The sequence below is a fragment of the Cydia fagiglandana genome, chromosome 5, assembly GCF_963556715.1.
Source record: "Cydia fagiglandana chromosome 5, ilCydFagi1.1, whole genome shotgun sequence".
NCBI classification, from domain to species: domain Eukaryota; kingdom Metazoa; phylum Arthropoda; class Insecta; order Lepidoptera; family Tortricidae; genus Cydia; species Cydia fagiglandana.
In genome coordinates, this window is record NC_085936.1 from 12,642,619 (window position 1) to 12,661,565 (window position 18,947).

An 18,947-nucleotide genomic window follows, 5' to 3' on the forward strand; every position below is an offset into this window, starting at 1 on the left:
AATGGAAACATAAAACCTTATTCCTTCGATTCGATAAATCCTTCGATTCATCGAATTTGTACACCCTTTAGCTTTTCATTGAGACATGGTTTTATAATTTGGTTTCCTACAACCATGTTACAATAATCAGGCTATTAGGTGGAATATTTTAATTAAAAATAGACTTTATTATGTCTGTGTTAAGGTAGAAATTCAAATTGACCTTGTATGCATTGAAAATAGGGATAGAAATAAAAACTAAAATATAATTATAAGGTAAATTGACCTTTAATAATAATAATAATTTAAGGGCACTGTAATATCAGTCAACTCTAAAATACTGTTACGTTCATTTCATACATTACATAAGGCATTATTTTAAATACTGCATTCAATCACAGTAGTAGGTAACGAGCGTCGGATAGGTACCCATTCGAATCGCGACACAATATTCTAAGTATCTCGATAATAAATAATACTTAAGTCCTCAATATTTACATCCTAATTGATATGTACACTAAGGTCCTTCCCTGACTTGTCGGTATGCCGCGATTGGCCAAATCTGAGCCAATCACGTGTCAGTATTGTACTGTTTTCTTACTCGCAAATCAGGAAAGGGCCCAACTCCGGAGTGGTTTCTACACAGACAGTCTAAGTCACTAATTGATGGCACTCGTTGGTAGTTTAGTCCAGTGCCTCTTGGCCTGTCTTTGGCAAGAAGAAGCAGAGGATGGCAGCCACTGTAAAAGAAAAAAAAGTTAATATTTACATATATTCATTGCAGTATTATTTAGCAGTAAATATACTTAAACCATAGACGAACGAATAGACGTGCAAAATGAGACAGGAATTCATGACGTTAGAATTCGTAATAGCTTAACTAAATAAATGCTGCAATTTTTTTTTTCAAATTTCAAAGTGGTGTAATTTTCAATCGTTGGCGCTAACCGAATCTACTACTACGGGCATAAAGGTATCTGAATAAAAAATGAAATGAGTCGCCGCGCCGCCCCATTCAATATTAAGGAGACCTAGGTACCTACTTATGCCAGACTGATTTGTGGAATTTACTATACAAATAAATACTCAGTCTAATCTGAAATACCGTAAGTCGCTTTGGACCTTTAGACTTTTTCTGACAGACTTAAATCTCGCAACACAGTGTATAGTACTGTGGTACTGGCACTAGTCGCACTGGCAACATAGAGTATAGTAAGGCCCACTTGCACCATTCCACTAACCCGGGGTTAACTTGTTAAACCTGGCGTTCCCATGGTTACCAGTACAATTTGATACTATGTTATCGGTTTAACCGCTTAATCCCGGGTTAGTGGAATGGTGCAAGTGGACCTAAGTGTATTAACTGACACTGATTCTTTTATTTAATAACATATTCACAGAGTTGACAGATAGAGGTCGGGTTTGAGCCACTCACCGCTCGCGTTGGAATGTATGCGTACCGCGCGTAAACCCAAGGAAATCGGAGTTATGAAACTCGGCTAGCGACATAATGTATTCAACTCTATGGACATAGTGCTGTCTCTTGTTAGCTGATACTTACTGAAGAGTAGGAATGAGAAGAGCGCGATGGGCACCACGCAGTTGATGTCGATGAGGTACCCGAAGGAGAGGTTGCCGATCAGCCCGCCGCCTCGGCCCGCCGTCAGAGATAACGCGGCAGCCATTACCCTGGGACAAACGGTTTTGATTATATTGTCTATAACTAAAACTCAATAATTACTACTCACCACAAGTTCAAGAGTCAAAGTGAGTACTAGTAATGAACAACACGTATAACCACAGAATAAATAATAGTACTACCGTATTACAGAAAGAAAACTTCCTACAAAACCGAAGTTTGACAGCGGTTCAGGGTCGAATCACATTGTCCTTTTCTAATATATGACACTATCCCTTTCGGCTATTTAGAGTTGTCAAAATTGAAGCCATTATCTTATCTGTGGTCGTGCACGAAAAGGGACGCCAAGTTGTATCAACCCTAAAAATTGCTCGGAGCAATGCTGAGCCGTACGGAGCCGAGATTGCCCAAAGGAAGGAGTTTCGCAGCCCTGGTGCAACGTCTGACGTTATGGCTCTTCTACACGATGGGCCAACGCCGGCCACTCCAAGGGACGCAGCCATGCGGTTGAATGAGATAGCAATATCACTTGCTCCCTCTAACGCATAAATGCGTCCATCGTGTAGAGGAGCCATTACAGAAGATATACATATCATGAGCGCTTATGCTGAGGCCCAAGTCATCCCCAATGCTTTTATAGTCTTTTTTATAGTAAATAGGTAAGTATGTCTTTAAAATCTACAGCCTGCGCTTCTTTTTAATAACTTACCTAAGGTTCGTAGGGAACAAGTCGACAAGCACGCAGAAGACGAGCGAGATGGCGAGCGAAGTGAGGGCTTCAAAGATGCAGGACATCACCAAGTTCTGGGTAGAGTTCTGCACGTAGTACATGGCGACTGTCACGATGCCGGCGACCGTTAAACTGAAGACTGTAGGGTAAAATAAATAAATAAATAAATATTGGGGACATCTTACACAGATCAACCTAGCCCCAAACTAAGCAAAGCTTGTACTATGGGTGCTAGGCGACGATATATATACTTATATAGATAAATACATACTTAACAACGCTTAAAATAACGCGTTAATTACGTTTATACAAATACAGGGTCATTTTTGCACCATTAGCTATATTGTGCGAGGTGATTAGGTAGGTCATATTGAAACAACTTTTTCTATGTGACCAACCCCGAAATCCCAAAAAAATTGGCCTTCTCATAGAATACGTCGACATCCACTCGACCAAAATGTATGAAACGGCCAAAAAACAATTGTGTGATTTAGGAGATATATGGCTAACGGTCCGTAAATGACCCTGTATAACAGTTTAAGGTGCGTCCAGATATGGCGAGTTTTTGTGAAAGGCCTGCTAACTGCGCGCGTGCATTATGGCTCCTCTACACGATGGGCCAACGCCGGCCACTCCAAGGGACGCATTTATGCGTTAGAGGAAGCAAGTGATATTGCTATCTCATTCTACCGCATGGTTGCGTCCCTTGGAGTGGCCGGCGTTGGCACATCGTGTATAGGAGCCATTACGCATAGGGTGCACAAATGGTTCGCAAGCGGCGCATTCACCAGATTTGGACGCACTGTGACGTTCAGTTGACACAAAAACATGGTTACGGGCCGCTGAGAACGTGAGATTTGACAAAAGAAAAATAGGTAAGATACCATACCACATAGGTGTTTTAATCTAGTTTCAAAGTTGCCTGTTGTTTGGATCATTATAGATATTATTATTTAGTCATACCTGAGGTACCTAGTTAAGTAGGTACCGCCAATTTATAGGTGTTATTCTAGGTGTCCTTATAAGCTTGCGGAAATTCCTCAATTAACTTATCAAGTAACGAGCAAGAAAAGTATACGAATGTACGAGCGTATGCTCAGGCGATACTCACTCAAGAAGAATTTAGCTCCAAGCTTGTGAACGCACAGAGGCAGCCAAAGCGACGTGGGTATGCACGCCAGACCGACGATCAGAGTGTGCATGTACACGCTGGAATCAATGGTCTTCAGGCAGTCGAAGGGATCGTCGTTGGCCTCCTCGGTGACGATGCCGGACACATCGCAGACGGAGGCCGACACGTTGGGGAACTTGTGTTCGAACTCCTCGTAACGGTTGAACAGCTCGGGGAACCAGACCATGAGGGTGTAGTAGCTGGAATAGATGACGCAGTTAGATGATTTGTACATGGATAAGGTCGACGTCCGAGTGCTCGTCACTGTCCCAGTAATTTTCGTGTTTTATCTTAAAAGGTACGTCATTGGCAATAGAGGTGACAACATGATGGCATATATTGAGATGGTTAGGTGCCTTACAAGCGTTTGTTTTAAACCTTTGTACTGTGAGTTAAAACCTGTGGGTAGAGTATGTTACTTATTATCAACACACTGAACATCGCAAGTTTGTTAGACAGCGTAGCACTTTTGTATGATGGCGCTCTGTGAAGTCGAGACCCAAAGCTTTCGACTAGATTCAAAAGCAACTAAAAATGGGCTAAACAGTGTAGATCTGCTTAGTCCGAATTGTTGTTAGAATCTGAGCCCACCATTATTTACTAATATTTTCTTACCATAGAATGTTTACTGTTATATTAGTTGGATAGGTTAGGTTAGTTAGTGAAATTCTTTCACACTTTTTTATATTTTACGACTGTGAGAAATAGCATTAACTTACGCCGTAGTGAGGCCGAACTGGATAAGGCAAGTCAGCACGGTGTATTTGAGGTAAGGCGGCTTGCAGAGCGCCTTGGTCTGGGCCCAGATCTCGCTGAACAACCTCTTGAGGTCCTTGGGTTTGCGCATGCTGAGGCTGCGCACAGACTTCTGTGAGTGCTGGGACGCCACCGATATGGTTCGCACTTTCTCCTTGAGGCTCTTGATCTGGAATTGAAAGACAGTTACATAATTTACATTTCTTCGTGAATTGAAGATCTCTTCGTCGTCCCCTCATGAAAATCATTAATAGTAATAATTCTCTCCATGCAACGAGGTCGAAAGCAATGTGAGCTTTCGGCCTCGTCAACACAACACAAGCCTTCCTGATAGTATCAGACCCACTGTCGGTATACTGAAGCCCGGCTGTATTGAGGTGTGCAATAAAGAGATAAGATGCTAAATGGAAAGCTAGAGAAAGTAATTTAACTCACGGGATAGTTATCGGGGTCGTCGCCGGTGTTCTGCTTGTAGACGCTCTTGAGGCACTTGAGCGCGTCATCGTAGTCGCCGCACTCGATCATGAACTTGGGGCTCTCGGGGAAGGTCAGCAGCCAGAAGCCCAGGATGAGGGAGGGCACGCCGCAGGAGGCCACGAACCAGTTCCAAGAGTCGTACGAGAAGGAGCCGCTCTCGATGCGGATGCCGGTGATGGGGATGATGGCCCAGGCGATCACTGTGGGAGAGGAGTTCATCGTAGGTGAGTAAATCTTTAAGTAAGGGTGCTTCAGACTTCAACTTCAGGTAGGGTTTTCTGCATCAATCCACATAAATTATAAATACATGGATTTTTTAGTCTTAGTAATAAATATGGCGTGTATATAAAAGTTACAATTGTTCGAAAGTAGGTTTTTGTTTTAAAACCGTAAAATTCGAAACTATTCATTGTTTTAAATCATTAAATACTTGCATTGCACATTGTTCAAAATATGGATTTATGAAATAACAATCCTGCAATATTAACGCCCCTTTAAAGAACACACGTTATAATAATATATGTATACGTACAAGGAAGCAAGATGACTCCTAGAGTCCAGAACATTTCCATCCAGCAGAGGATCTTCTCTCTGTATTTAGTTTGCTGGAACTCTCCGAGGTACGGGAAGCAGATACCCATGGCGCCGGCGACACTGTAATAAACCAGAAAATTTATTAGGAAATCAAATAGGTAGGTATATGACTCACACCCTGGAAAAGAAGTCAGATGTAAGATTGTTACGAAGCATGATAGGCTCACTAACGGCACGTGAGAGTATACCCTTGTGACCTAAATTAAGAAAATTTGGTAGGTATTAAAATTCGTACCTAACGTGTTAATCGCTTTTGTGAAGTTATGAAAAACGCTTTGGACATTATACATTTTTAGCGGCCACGATCGAAGGATGTCGATTTTCAGGTGTCACAGACTCGTGTACAGTCAATGCTCAAGACCTATATGTCATCTCTATTCCCATTGTTTTTCCTTGATGCCATCAATTAAAAAAACGACGGTCTATTATTTTACGATCTATTAGTAATGGTCGTGGGAACTTCGAGAGCGATGTTCAACAGAGCAGATATGACGCGTGAGTGTTCCCATCGCTCTCTGAATACGTTTGTTCAGTCGTAACAATATAAGTAGTATCTCGAAATCCGTAACAATTATGTGCAATCGAGGATCACATAATAGTTCCTCTGAGAAGCTCTTAGCCGTTTGGAACTTGCAGGCTCATCATTGTTGCGAAGTCTCAAACGTGACATTTTTATCACACTTAAGCTTCAGTAGGAAATGTCACGTGTAGATCTATCGATGCTACCTACGATGCTAAGTTCCTAATGCTATGACGCATTTTCTGCGCCGCATTTTTGTGTTTGACCCAATGGTTGAATAGCCACCAAGCTGCATCCCTAATAAGGTCGTCTTAGGAACGGCTTAGATACGATCTACCCGATTTAGCTTAGTATAAGGGTAACATTCCATTTTTGACCGCAGCTGCACTACTAGTACGAACGCATCGGTGGTGTAGTGCTGCTGTCGCTGGAAATGGACTGTCACCTTTAAGGAGGTTAGTAATGCAAAAAACTTTATTAAAAAAACATACGCAAAGCCGTTGATGAACCGGCAAGCCATGAAGATGGAGAGGACCTGCACGAAGGACGAGACGATCCCGCAGAAGCCGTCCAGCAGCAGCGTGGACACCAGCACGATCTTGCGGCCCTTGGTGTCGGCCAGGCAGCCCCAGAAGTACGAACCGATCACCATGCCTGCAATACAGTTATACAACTTGGAATAGCTTTATATGTCTTTAGGTAGGCCACCCAGATGCTACTCATTGCTCAGCAATTTTAGGACTTGGATAGACCTATGCACTGTACGCACACGATCATTCGCGCGGTTGTATGCGACTGTACCAGAGTTAGACCAAGTCTACAGCCATTTTGACAGCCCACACAGTGCAAATAGTGCAATTATTATTTTTACGTCATAATTTCATAATATTCGTCTTTTGAAATAACGCTTGCACTGCGCGTGGGCTATCAAAATCGCTGCAGACTTTTCTCGGTCTAACTCTAGATATAGCTCTTAGAAGACGAAAAAGACATGTAGATATCTATGCCTTTTTGAAGACCTCTGTTTGATACGATTTGATATGACGTTTAAAAATTCAGGCTGCGACCACACTGGACTATACCTACCTACTGGTAAGTATGCCATAAATAATTGATATAATTTTCTTCAAAAGTACATAAGTAAAAGATCACGGTTTTCACGACTCCGGAAGAATAATCCTCTAAATTCGCATTTCAAATCTCATTTGCAATTCAGATTCAGGCAGAGATGGGCATTAATCGATTAACTTTTTAATCGACTAATCAATCGATTAAAAAAGTTAATCGTCAAAATTAATCGGCGATTAATTTAATCGCGATTAATTTAGTCGACCTAACATACGATTGAAATTGAATTAATCTTAATATTAATCGATTAAATTTCTCGATTAACTCTCGATTGAAAGTAGACAGGACACTGGTGGTCATTTTTGTATGTAACTAAAAATCAAAACTTCTTGCGTACACATTAGAAACCATTCCAGTGTTATAAATGTGCTTCAATAGTATAAGATGGTTACATTGGTTACTATAATAATGCGGATAACTTAGCGCGGCATCTCTAGGTAAGGGTTTAGGGCTTGTAGCGCAGGTATAAAAATTAGAAAGAGAACGACGTATGTGTATGAAAGAGCAAACACATTACTTACCTCTTATCAGTTGTTTTCTATAAGGTTTCAACTTGTCAATGCAGTAATTACTTACTATCGAAGACGGTCGAAATTAATAGTCTCCAAGTGAACATACATAAAAAATCGTCTGTTACTTATATTATTTATAAATGTTTCAGACGAATTAGGCACCTCGTCCTTTTTTTTTAAGTCGGTTAAAAAGACCATATGTATTGCTAAAATTAATCGAGAGAAAATTAATCGAACTAATTAATCGATTAAAAAAATTAATCGCCGGTAATTAGTCGACGATTAATTTAATCGTGACAATATTAGTCGGAGCTTTTCGACTAAAATTAATTAATCGTCACTTTTAATCGTTGCTCGCGATTAAGTCGGTTAATTTTAATCGTTAATCGTCAATCGATTACATTTTGCCCAACTCTGGATTCAGGTACCTACATTATGCAGATTTGTTCGCGCGCTTCAAATAAGACTGTAATAACCAAAATATAACCTATGTAGGTACATATATTATGTTTTAAATAATTACGGACGTGTCAGTAGAACACTTTGGCTTTGCCACAGATGAGAATACATTTGTATCTATTAGTCAAAGTCTTGACTAGGATATGTTGCTGATGACGAATTTTTCTTGTCGTACACTGAATTACACTCGTACACTCTTGTTGACAATAATTATTAACAGCTTAAATGTGCAAATGTAATGATTTCACTAGATTAATAGAAAAAGAAGTCCTTACCTCATATCTACCTAAAGGTATGTAGATAAGGATCCAATCAGGAAATTAGGCTGTATATATACCCTTTAACCTTGTACATATATGGCCTCAAGAGAGACCCCACCGAACCCCGACCGTCTCTCCTACCTACAGAGGTATCTCCCTTCTTAATCGCTCCCCCATTGCCGAGGATCGTGACTCCACTTGCGCTGTATGAATTGCCTCCAACTATTTCGGTCTGTGGCTTGATGGAGGGCGGTGGTAACAGGTAGCTCCAGCTATCCGGAGATCTGGTCTGGTCATAGACTAGGAATCTTCTAGACCGAGCATAGTCGCGCTACCCCCTCTGCCACACATACGGTAATTTTACTCCATTTTCGAGTCGAAAGTGTCTTTGTGTGACGTCCGTGTCTTTGAACGGACCAATTACGGCACGGGACTTCGCTCACCTCGTCCCGCGCACCCCCGCATTTTTGGCATTATCGGTTGCATGAAATAATTGTTCTAAACTAGGATTTAGGAGGATTCCTAGTCTATGGGTCTGGTATAAACAACCGGCACTCACCCAACATGGGGGCAGCAGTAAGCCAGCCCTTATCGGCGGATGTCATGCGGAAGTCGCAGGTGGCCGCCGGCAGCACGAAGGACACGATGGTGATGCCGATGGCCGTGTTGGCGTAGATCAGCCCGGTGATGGCCAGCAGGCAGAAGTGGAAGCGGCCGAAGCCTGGCCAACAAAAAAAATACGCTCGGAAAATACCTTTTTTGTGAATGAATAATTGAGCATGAACATATAGAATTGCCACGGAAAGTGAAATATAGTTGGTCAAGCAAATCTTGTCAGTAGAAAAAGGCGCGAAATTTAAATTTTCTATGGGACGACAACCCTTCCTTTAAATTTGCCGCGTTTTTCTACTGAGAAGATTTGCTTGACCAATTATAGGTAAAAGTACCTATGATAAACAGGGTATTAGGTTTTAACTACCTACTCGTACTTATTGCTGAAATAGGATGGTTTTAAAAGTTGGTAAGCTTGAACACACTAAGGTAGGTACATGTTTTATTTTTTGGCACAATGTATTAATGTAACTCGTTGGAAAATGTTCACCTATACTTTTGAAACTTATTACTTACCTACCTATCAACTACTTATTATATTACGAGTAGGATAAGACTTAGTTAAGAGTTTTGTTAAATGGACATTTATGCTCAGCAAGGTTCATTATTTACACGAGGGCAGTAATCGTTACATTGTAGAGACTGTTTAGAGACAGCATAGATGATACAAGCCTTATAACATAAACCTATATCATATAGGTATATGTAAAATTACCGGGATATGAACATTATGAATCCAGGACCATCGGCTTCATGAGTTACCCACATTGTGTTTGATACTTACATAAACTTGAAGGACCCACTACGATTTGCGTTAACAAAGTACAAAATAATAAATATTCAGAGAAATAAACATAATATTCCGTAAGACAAAAAGACAATAAGTATGTAGCCTCCAGCCGCATTAGTTTTGGTAGTAGGTAGACCACCTCCGTAAACATCGTACATTTTCTTAAGAGTAAGGTGTTAATTTAGCGTTTTCTTTATCGATAAATGTTAAAGCGGATTATATATTTATTATAATGTCTTTATCACATAGTGATTGTTCTTCGACAACAGGAAAAAAATGCAAAATTCACCGGTAAGTAGATCTATGATCTTTTATTGAGTACAGTTTAATTGACGCGTTAAAAATATTGTATTACACAGGCGCGCTCATTCTTTCTTCCGTGGTATTACACGTCTTACCATGATATTACATCTAACTATTAATGTACTGTTTTGTAACTATACATAAGAAATAAAACATGTTGCAGACAACAATAAACAAAAATAGAGTCGGACCAAGAAAATACTGCAGCGGATTTGATAGCCCACGCAGTGCAAATGTTATTTATACGTCATAATTTCATAAAAGTTTGACGTTTAAAATAACACTTGCACTACGTGGGCTATCAAATCCGCTGCAGACTTTTCTTGGTCTGACTCTAACCAACAATGTTTTTTTTGTATGTAATATCGTGTTCAACTAACCTGTTGCCGAAATGGCTGCCTCGAAGTCCGCCCCATGTTCTAAAAAGTCTAGACCTGTAAGAAAAAAAAACAATTATAACTTACTGCCAGTACGAATTCAGGTTAACGATACGATTAATGTTAGTAAGTTTATGGAATACGGGTGACAGTATTTATTTAACACCCGGACACTTATCTACTAGAATTGGCTTGTCAACGTATGTAATCACAGTGGTCACTAACTCCTCTCTCATTTTCGATTGTAAATCGCACATTCATGATGCGGAAATAACACTAAAACGCCCGATCCAATCGATAGCTGTAAAGTTATTAAACAAAACAATTCTCGTTGTACATTTATCGCGAGTTGTTGTTAAACTACACTTCATCCACAAATAACTAAATAATTGGCACGACGCTTCGGAGTGCTTCGAGTTTTCTTACAGACAATATACGATGACACGAAATAATTAGAATTCCGCACAGCAACATACGCCCTATTGTATTGTTATAACGTCTGCTTTTCATCAGCTAATAACCGGACTAGATATTTAAAAGCATCTGGGGGTAGGAGTTTATCAAAGCAAATTAAGCTTTGTGGGGGTTTCCAAACAATTTCACATAGCTGTACCTAACCATGACGAGAAAATTTCTATACTTAGTTACTTCGGCATAATTGGGAAAGTTATTTTTAATTGCTTTTAAAATTTTACAAAGTGTATTTTTAGGTTTAAAGAGAACAAAAGGTAAACAATAATTCTATTATCTTTTCCAAGGTTAAACAAAGACAGTTGAAATGCAAGAAACATACGAGATTTCTCCGAAATCTATGACAGACTGAAGAGAGACTGAAGTACCTATTTATGTACTTAAAATTTATCTTACGGAGTGTAGATAATGTCATTGTTCACGTTACGGATAAATATTTATCTTTTAGCCAAAAGCAGAAAACGCCATCCCTTAGCCATTCTACCTGTGTACCAAGCTATCTCGTATAAACAGACAAGTAAAAACACTGGAAAATATCAGATCTAGAGTAGGTAAATATAACACATGTAATGGATATTATAACCTTCTGGAAGAGAATCATACATTCATCATTGACTTATTTCGAAGTTACTGTTATCTAAACATTGACTAATGTATTGGTAATGACCATAAAAATTATCTGCCAAAAGTATGCTATTAAGTACATACTTATATATGTTGTTAGCCCAAAACTATAACAAGGAAAATACTTACAGAAAATATAGCCTAAGTACTTACATATTTAATTAAACTTCTGTGGTTAAACCAAAAGTAGGTTATCTCGTTTAATTAAAGTTATTAAAAATAAAGCCTGTGCAAATATGTATAAACTTATTAATGACATGCGTACTACACTTATATAGGTAGGTACTTGTACAGCTTCTTCAACGCTCTTATCTTATCTTTACGAAAATAAACGGTAGCGGTATTTACAATACGGAGTGCATGATTAATCAATTTTAAAATGAATGCGAGATGGGGCTTTTGGCGTCGTAAATAAGTCAGCAGTGACATGTCTAAACACGGGGTGTTATCAGTATGGTAGTGCGTGCGCTGGCAAATATGCTTAACTGACAATGACACGACCGTGTGGCATTGTCAGGCTAAGGTTACCATTTCGAAATACTGCGGAGTGATAAGGAATAGAGCAGGAAAGGCTCACGTTAGGTTCCGTGGGTGACCGTGGCGGATCCGTATCTAACAGATGATTTTGACTTGGTAGATTCATCAGTTAAGCCGGGAAGAGCTCTAATCTGGAGTAACATTTAGTGGTTAAAGAATGAGAAAATTTTGTTTGTTTTACTTGTTACAAGCCTTCGTGAACCGGCCCTTGATGGTCAGTTTGCCACCTATCACTAGAAATTACCCATAGAAGGTTAGCCATGTCAACTTCTGCCTCTTTCTCGAGTCAAATTGGGTTTCTAAATAGTTTCGAATCGTATTGAATGTGTTCTGTTTGCAACTGTTTTTGCACAGTTGGATCCGGCACGTTAGCAGGGCAGTTAATGTTTAAATTACTTATGTATGTAAAAGTATGTATATGCATTTTGCAACTTACCACCCGCGTTCAAGGTGAGTCTAGCAATAAACGGACCAATACGGGCGCTGAATGGGTCATCATCATCAGATAATTAATTACAAAGTACCTAGACAACACGTGAGATCCCTGTAGCGCCATCTACTTGTAGCCTTAAGGACATATTTAGATTGTAAGTACGACTTTAATTTCAGATTACATTAGAGGCGCTAGCTTAATAGCTTGTATGACTGATTATGGTAAAAATGTCAATACATCAGCCAATTTATATATCTGATTTTAGGTCATATTACCACACTAGCGACCTGCGGCTTCGTACGGGTTAACAAATAATACACCTAAACTTTTCTCAAGAATCACTCCATTGATAGGTGAAAAACCGCATGAAAATCGATTCAGTAGTTTTTGCGTTTATCGCGAACATATTATACAAACAAACAGACAGACGCGACGGAGGACTTTGTTTTATAAGGATTAAGGTGTAAGAAGTGATAGTGATAGGTACCTAATTAATTTTTCATTTCAGTTTTCAGTGTTAATTCTTTATTATACTGCTGAAATAAACGGGCTCATGTTATATTTAAAGGTAGACGTCCACAGAGCCGCAAGCCACGCATTGGACGCATCGCACGCAACGGATTTTAGTACTCTTTTTATTAGGAAATAATAGAAAGTCACTCCAGTGCGTCCGTTATCCGCCCGTGGGAGTAGTGTCCCACCGATGGGCAAAGGCCTCCCTCCTCCACGCGTATCCCAGTCTAGACCCGTCTCCCACCAGTTCCTATCAAAGGTGCCTACGTAAGTGGGTACGTTGGTTGATAACACATAACAACACTTCTTTGTTTCAGTACTTTGCCTGAAGGTTCCCTGTTTTTATTATTAACATGTCTCTGCCTCGGATATAAATGATACAAATGACGGCTTATGGTTCTTGATTAGCTACGGGGTCTCGTGACAACGTAGGGCTTTGCGCTCGGGTTGGGACAAACACACGCAATTCAATGGACAAATTAATTTGCAGTCTCCTTGAAATAATTGACGCTTCTCAGAGCTTTAGGGCGAGTATGAGTAGGATCATGAGATGACTCAAACATTAATTGATACAGACTCTGACAACTAAGGCGCACCACACATCACACATTCTGAGTGATCTACAAGTCGATATATGTAGATATTTACTGATTCCTAAACTGGATGCTGCTAAGCAATAGTGTGTCAACCCACATTAATTTTTCAATAAGTTTACACTCAAAAAAATTATGCTATAAGTTGATATTCTATAGCAAAATGAATGTGGGTTGACACGTTTTTACTAAACATCATCTAGTCTAGCCTCACAGTAAGCACTGTGAGACTGTGAATAAGTGAAGAGTTGAAAATAATCTCTAAACCGTTACTTATAAGTGTGTTCATGTAATTATACTTGGTATTAGTTTCTAGTTTTAATTTATTTTTATTTTACAGATAAGTTAGTTTACTTTTCTTTTTAATGTGCCTGAAACCTGAAACTCAAAATTAAATTTAAAAATTATTGAAATATTGTGTGTTAATTAATATTAATAAATTGCAAGTGTACCTAAAAATTGGCTTAAATCGTTCTTGTAAATAATTAAGAAAATATGGGCTAAAATTATGAGAAATTATTTAAGCACGGGAATTTCTAAATTATGTGCCATAGACAATATTATGCATTTATTGATTTTATGTCTTTTAGTTCGTGTGTAATCTGTAATGCGCCTAACGTATGGTATGTACGCGCAAGATCTTATTATTTTAGGCTTAACGTCACGGACGGATTAAGACAAATTAGGATTACATGAATACCCACATACGTTCAAATGAATAAGTTATTTGGCACGATAGCTGTGAACAATAGTTTTGCATATGAATGTAAAAATTAATGATATCTCATTGACAATTAGCAACGACGTTTTTGGGTTTTGTACGTAAACTTGATTGATGCGGCAATAATTCGCAGATTGTTCATGGCAATGAATTTCTTATTTGGCAATGGTTACTGCTTTTAGTAAATTACAATTTATAGATCATAGAAATAAAAATCAATGAATCAAAATCTAAATTCAATACAATACAAAAAGCCACATCGAGGCACTACGTCGTTTCAATAAGTTTATAAGTTTTTGGAAAAATACAATAATTATCAAAAAACGCTTTTAAAACCTTCATGTTATTTTTAAAAACCTATCCAATGATGTGCCTTACGTTTTAGTTACATGTATGGAGTCCCCCTCTAAAAATATATTTTACAGTAGGTACTCATGGTGCTACTTTCCCGCACTAGTGCTAGTGCCTATGTCGAAAGTTAGGGCCATATGTACTGTAAAACGCTGTACGATACACGTGCGAAAAGGTAATTCGCAACTCCTGTCGATTTTCCTGCTTTCCGCACTTGCATCGTAAATTTTAACTTCTGAACTAAGTAGCTGATTACAAAATACACTTACGTGCTAAATTTCATTAAAATATATCATAGTTTATGAGTAAAATGGCTGTGACATACGGACAGACAGACTGTCAGACGGACGGACAAGACGAAACTACAAGGCCGTCGGCAGATTATTCATCTCACACCCTCTAGAACCTGGGATGTTATCATGTTACACAACACCCCTGGAGTTGCAGGCGTCCATAGGCTACGGTGACTGCTTAACATCAGACGGACCGTACTTGTTTGCCACCGACGCAGTATTAAAAAAAGGGTTCCATTTTTGCCACTTTGGCTATGGAACCTTCAAAATTCTTCATGTATCACAAACTCTATTTATGTAGGTACATACATATATATGTATAATACGTAATTACGAACGCTAGTTACAGGTAGACACTTAATAGATAATTATTATCAATTTCGTGACAAATAGCACTTAATATGACCCATACGAAACGGTTTACCTGGTTCTAGTTTAGGCGTCCTATTTATTCATGTTGGTTTTACCTTAGTACCTACAAATATAAGTTTTTACATTTACCTAATTATTTATTAATATCTGGGAGACAGAGTTATGCTCGGAAAATATACAAAAACTCAAAAATGCGCGTTTTTCCAGAGATAAGACCTAGCTAGATCGATTTATCGCCCCAGAAAACCCCCAAATAGCAAATTTTATCGAAATCGTTAGACCTCTTTAATATAATGTAATTTTTTATTATTATTTTATTTTTGTATGTATAGTTGATACATTGTATAATAATATGTACATCCTAACATGTGATTAGTTCTGTCTAATGTGTTGAAAGTTGCGGTGAAAGCATATTTCCTGTTACAGGTGAATACATTTTAGAGTAATTATCGAGAGGTTAAAATTTATCATTAATTCATTATATTTGGAATATAGTGGATTTATAATGATTTAATATTAATATTCTGTGTTATAGATATCCAATTATGTCCTAAAACTTGTATCTACTTAATTTTGGCTGACACATGAAGACAATATCACTTCCTCAATGCTGCATTGTTCTTTAGCAAAAAATTAAGCTAATGCCATGTTTCAAATCGAAACAGGTGTCAATTATTATGAGGAACAGTAAAATTTCTGTTAACGTCCAGAACAGGAGATGTCGCGTTGAACGACAACCGAGAAATCGTATTCGGTACCATCGATCCATTGAACTTGCTTGACTCACCATGTAAAATTAATTACAATTTAAAACTAAATCCTGTAAGCCCCGAGCGAGCAACAATCGACTTTGTATCTATAAGATAACGTCCAAAGTTAAGAGACAAAATGCTTGACACGAGGAAAAGATTTTCCTGCTACTGTTAACCGTGCTAGACATGAACTGTTGGTGTACAAAAGCCTGGAAAATGGAAAATGATTGTATTATAATTGCTTTGAACTTTTTTAAATGCTTATGGTTGGAATATAATATACGTGATTCTCTAAGCGTAGCTAGTTATTCATCAGAACATTGGTCATTTGAAATGGTCAGGTAGATGGATATTGTTTGAAAATCACACTATAGACTAGGTTTAACACGTTCCTTGTCTGAAATGAAGCTCCTTAAGCTAGTTGAAAATATTACATGATCAAATAATGTAGGTTAAAGCCAGGTTGTTCAGTGAGAGATTCAGGCGGTTTAGTATTTGGTTGGTTATCCAATTAATGTTATAACTACCCGAAAATTTACAAATTATTTGTTTACTTTTATTTGATCACCGATTAGCCGTCGCGGTCTAGCGCGAGTCATCCTTAAATCGCTACTATTCTTTGGTCTGTACCATCTTTTGTCTTACATTGTTTATTTCACTTAATTAAATTGGAACTGTACTAATTTTGAGGCAAGACATACATCCTAAATGAATATTTTTTGCGTTTTTACTTAAAGGCTGATTTAGACAATGCGAGAACTCGCATGAGAGTTTCATACCATTGCGGGTTTTGATTGGTCGGTTGAATTGGACGTAATCAACAGTCCGGAATGTAACTAATATCGCATGCGAGTTCGCGCGCCGTCTAAATCAGCCTTAACTCACAGTTTATAAAAATAACTTTTTACCCTGCGAGTTCAAAACGCGAAATTTAAATAATGAATGAAACTTTCAAGAGTTGTTTCACACAATATGTTAACAAAATAGAACTTGTCCCGTAAACTTAGAACATTAATTTAGATGAAGGTGATGTTTGTCGTATTATGTGACGCTGGAAAACTGGCATCTATACAATGGCGGATTAATATCTATTTATACGAATGACCTACCCTCATGATATATTTGCATTGACCTACCCTCATCATGCTTAATTAGTTTAACCTGTTTGTGACCTTACACATAACGATATTTTTGATGGAAACTCGCTATTCGCGACGCATATTTGCGTTCACCGTCATACAAGTTTGTTCCTAATAGGCCACGCCCCCTGGCAGTGAATGCGTTAAATTAAGTGAGAGTTTTTCGGTATGTGGGTAGGGTACCAATTCCAATGATAAATATGGAATTTTGGAGGTATCGTTTATTGCTTTATATGAATTTCGGAGGTACACTTCAAGATGTTAGTAAAATAATTAATATAAATTTATGAAAGTGATATATATATATACGCGTTTCTCATTAAAATGTGATAAATTTATAGACTGCTTACCCATTTTGATTCACACGTTTCACTTCACTTTTATAAACGTCCGATATGAGATCACGTAATCGAGATATGTCGGCACTACCGTTGTATCATCATCACCCTCGCTACATAAGGATGCGCGTACGCCGGTACCTCGAGAGCCTGCCTCAAGGGTGCGCGTGCAGTCTCCGCAGACTGTCCTATGCGAATGCGTCCCGAGCTACCGCGGCCGTCCAAGATTCCTTCCACACGTGATAACGATAAGGCCCGATCGCTCATCTCGCTTATCTCGACGGTGACCATCGATCAGCGCGCTGACTTCTAGGCCGACATTGTAGCTGTGCTGGGCTGGCTGTTTTCGTAACGTTGCGTAACGGTGACGTCACATACCCTCCCGACATTTTATCCTTTGAGAGCTTGGTCGTGACCGTGACAAGGTACGAGTAGCTGCAGCAACCTTTGTAAACGTTCAGATACCAGCATCAGAATCAAAGAATATAATACTCACTAGGAGAAGAACGGTAACTCCATACAAAAAAATGTCCCCAACCGTTTATACGTTTATAATACTGGCGCCCTCGATGTGTACCAATGGAACTAAAGTTAACAACCGGTTTAGCCTGGCGGGTATTGGTATTATAGGTATATAGTAATTATGTTGATAAACATATTTGTTATCTTCATATCACGAAATATATGAAAGATGCAAATATTACCCCTTGTTTGTGGTATGACTATTGATATAAATAAAAGGCATATTTATGTTTATAACATTGTATTATGTTTTACATATAGAAATATACACTGAAAAAAACCCTGACAACTTAATAAAAATAGACATTAATAAAGCGCATTCACAAAGTTTTCAGTATTATACAAATAACATTAGGCATGCCTACCTATTACACTTTACACACAGATACACTACACTTTACACACGGCATTTTACACAGATTTCTAACTTGTATTCATACATCACATTTGGTTGTGTTTCTTGTATTCTTCACGGTTAATTAATACGCTTTCCAGATGCGTTATGACTCGGTTCCTTCTGAACCCACTAAAGCTGTATAAATTTCACTCTGGCTGCTTCAACAGCCGTTGCTCCGCATTTAGCACATTTTCTATGTGCATTGCTGTAATCTATGTAGGTACAGACTTACGGTCTTAAGTGGTTGTACCGCTACGTTGTATTTATTATTTAAAGATTTAATAAATAAAATGTTCGTTATGAACTTTAACCACAGCAGTTGGACAGAGTCATTGACAAATATATTTTTTTATTATGGTGGGTAGACGTACCTACCCTCCATATATTTTATGAACATTGATAAAGACAGTTGGAAGCAAATATTCATTATAAAACTTAATCGGGTGTAATTAAGTTTTAAGCGTTTTAAGTCCCGTTTTATGATTAATGATGTATAAAATTCGTGATAATTTAAATCAGAGTTGGGAGCAATGTTGCTGTAGAAAAATGTTTTTATTTTTATTACTCGCAACTTTTTCTCGGAG

At 38.4% G+C, this 18,947-nt stretch overlaps 1 protein-coding gene across 3 annotated transcripts; it reads right to left on the bottom strand.

Annotated features, from left to right (window-relative positions):
• Positions 1–245: 245 nt before the first annotated feature.
• Positions 246–17,651, bottom strand: LOC134664497 (synaptic vesicle glycoprotein 2C-like). 3 transcript variants are annotated; one of them, XM_063521174.1, is made up of 11 exons: positions 17,457–17,651; positions 10,311–10,364; positions 8,785–8,946; positions 6,358–6,520; positions 5,285–5,406; positions 4,711–4,952; positions 4,239–4,444; positions 3,460–3,719; positions 2,328–2,487; positions 1,541–1,668; positions 246–719 (listed from the first exon to the last, which is right to left on the bottom strand). In XM_063521174.1, exons 1-11 carry the CDS (start codon positions 17,458–17,460, stop codon positions 664–666), a joined length of 1,557 nt encoding a protein of 518 aa, XP_063377244.1. In that variant the 5' UTR covers positions 17,461–17,651; the 3' UTR covers positions 246–663. The 3 variants fall into 3 exon arrangements, with proteins under 3 accessions (XP_063377244.1, XP_063377242.1, XP_063377243.1); XM_063521172.1 differs by lacking the exon at positions 17,457–17,651 and adding an exon at positions 10,486–10,682; XM_063521173.1 differs by lacking the exon at positions 17,457–17,651 and adding an exon at positions 10,480–10,682 and having other exon boundaries at positions 10,311–10,358.
• Between the last annotated feature and the right edge of the window lie 1,296 nt (positions 17,652–18,947).

Bases quoted from the DNA above. Each gene is read 5' to 3' on its own strand.
- LOC134664497 (XM_063521172.1), bottom strand. From the start codon at position 10,564: ATGTGCGATTTACAATCGAAAATGAGAGAGGAGTTAGTGACCACTGTG. The intron at 8,947-10,310 runs GTTAGTTGAACA...TTTGTTGGCCAG, and splicing joins GGCAGCCATTTCGGCAACAG to GCTTCGGCCGCTTCCACTTC. The intron at 3,720-4,238 runs GTAAGTTAATGC...CATCTATTCCAG, and splicing joins CAGTTCGGCCTCACTACGGC to CTACTACACCCTCATGGTCT.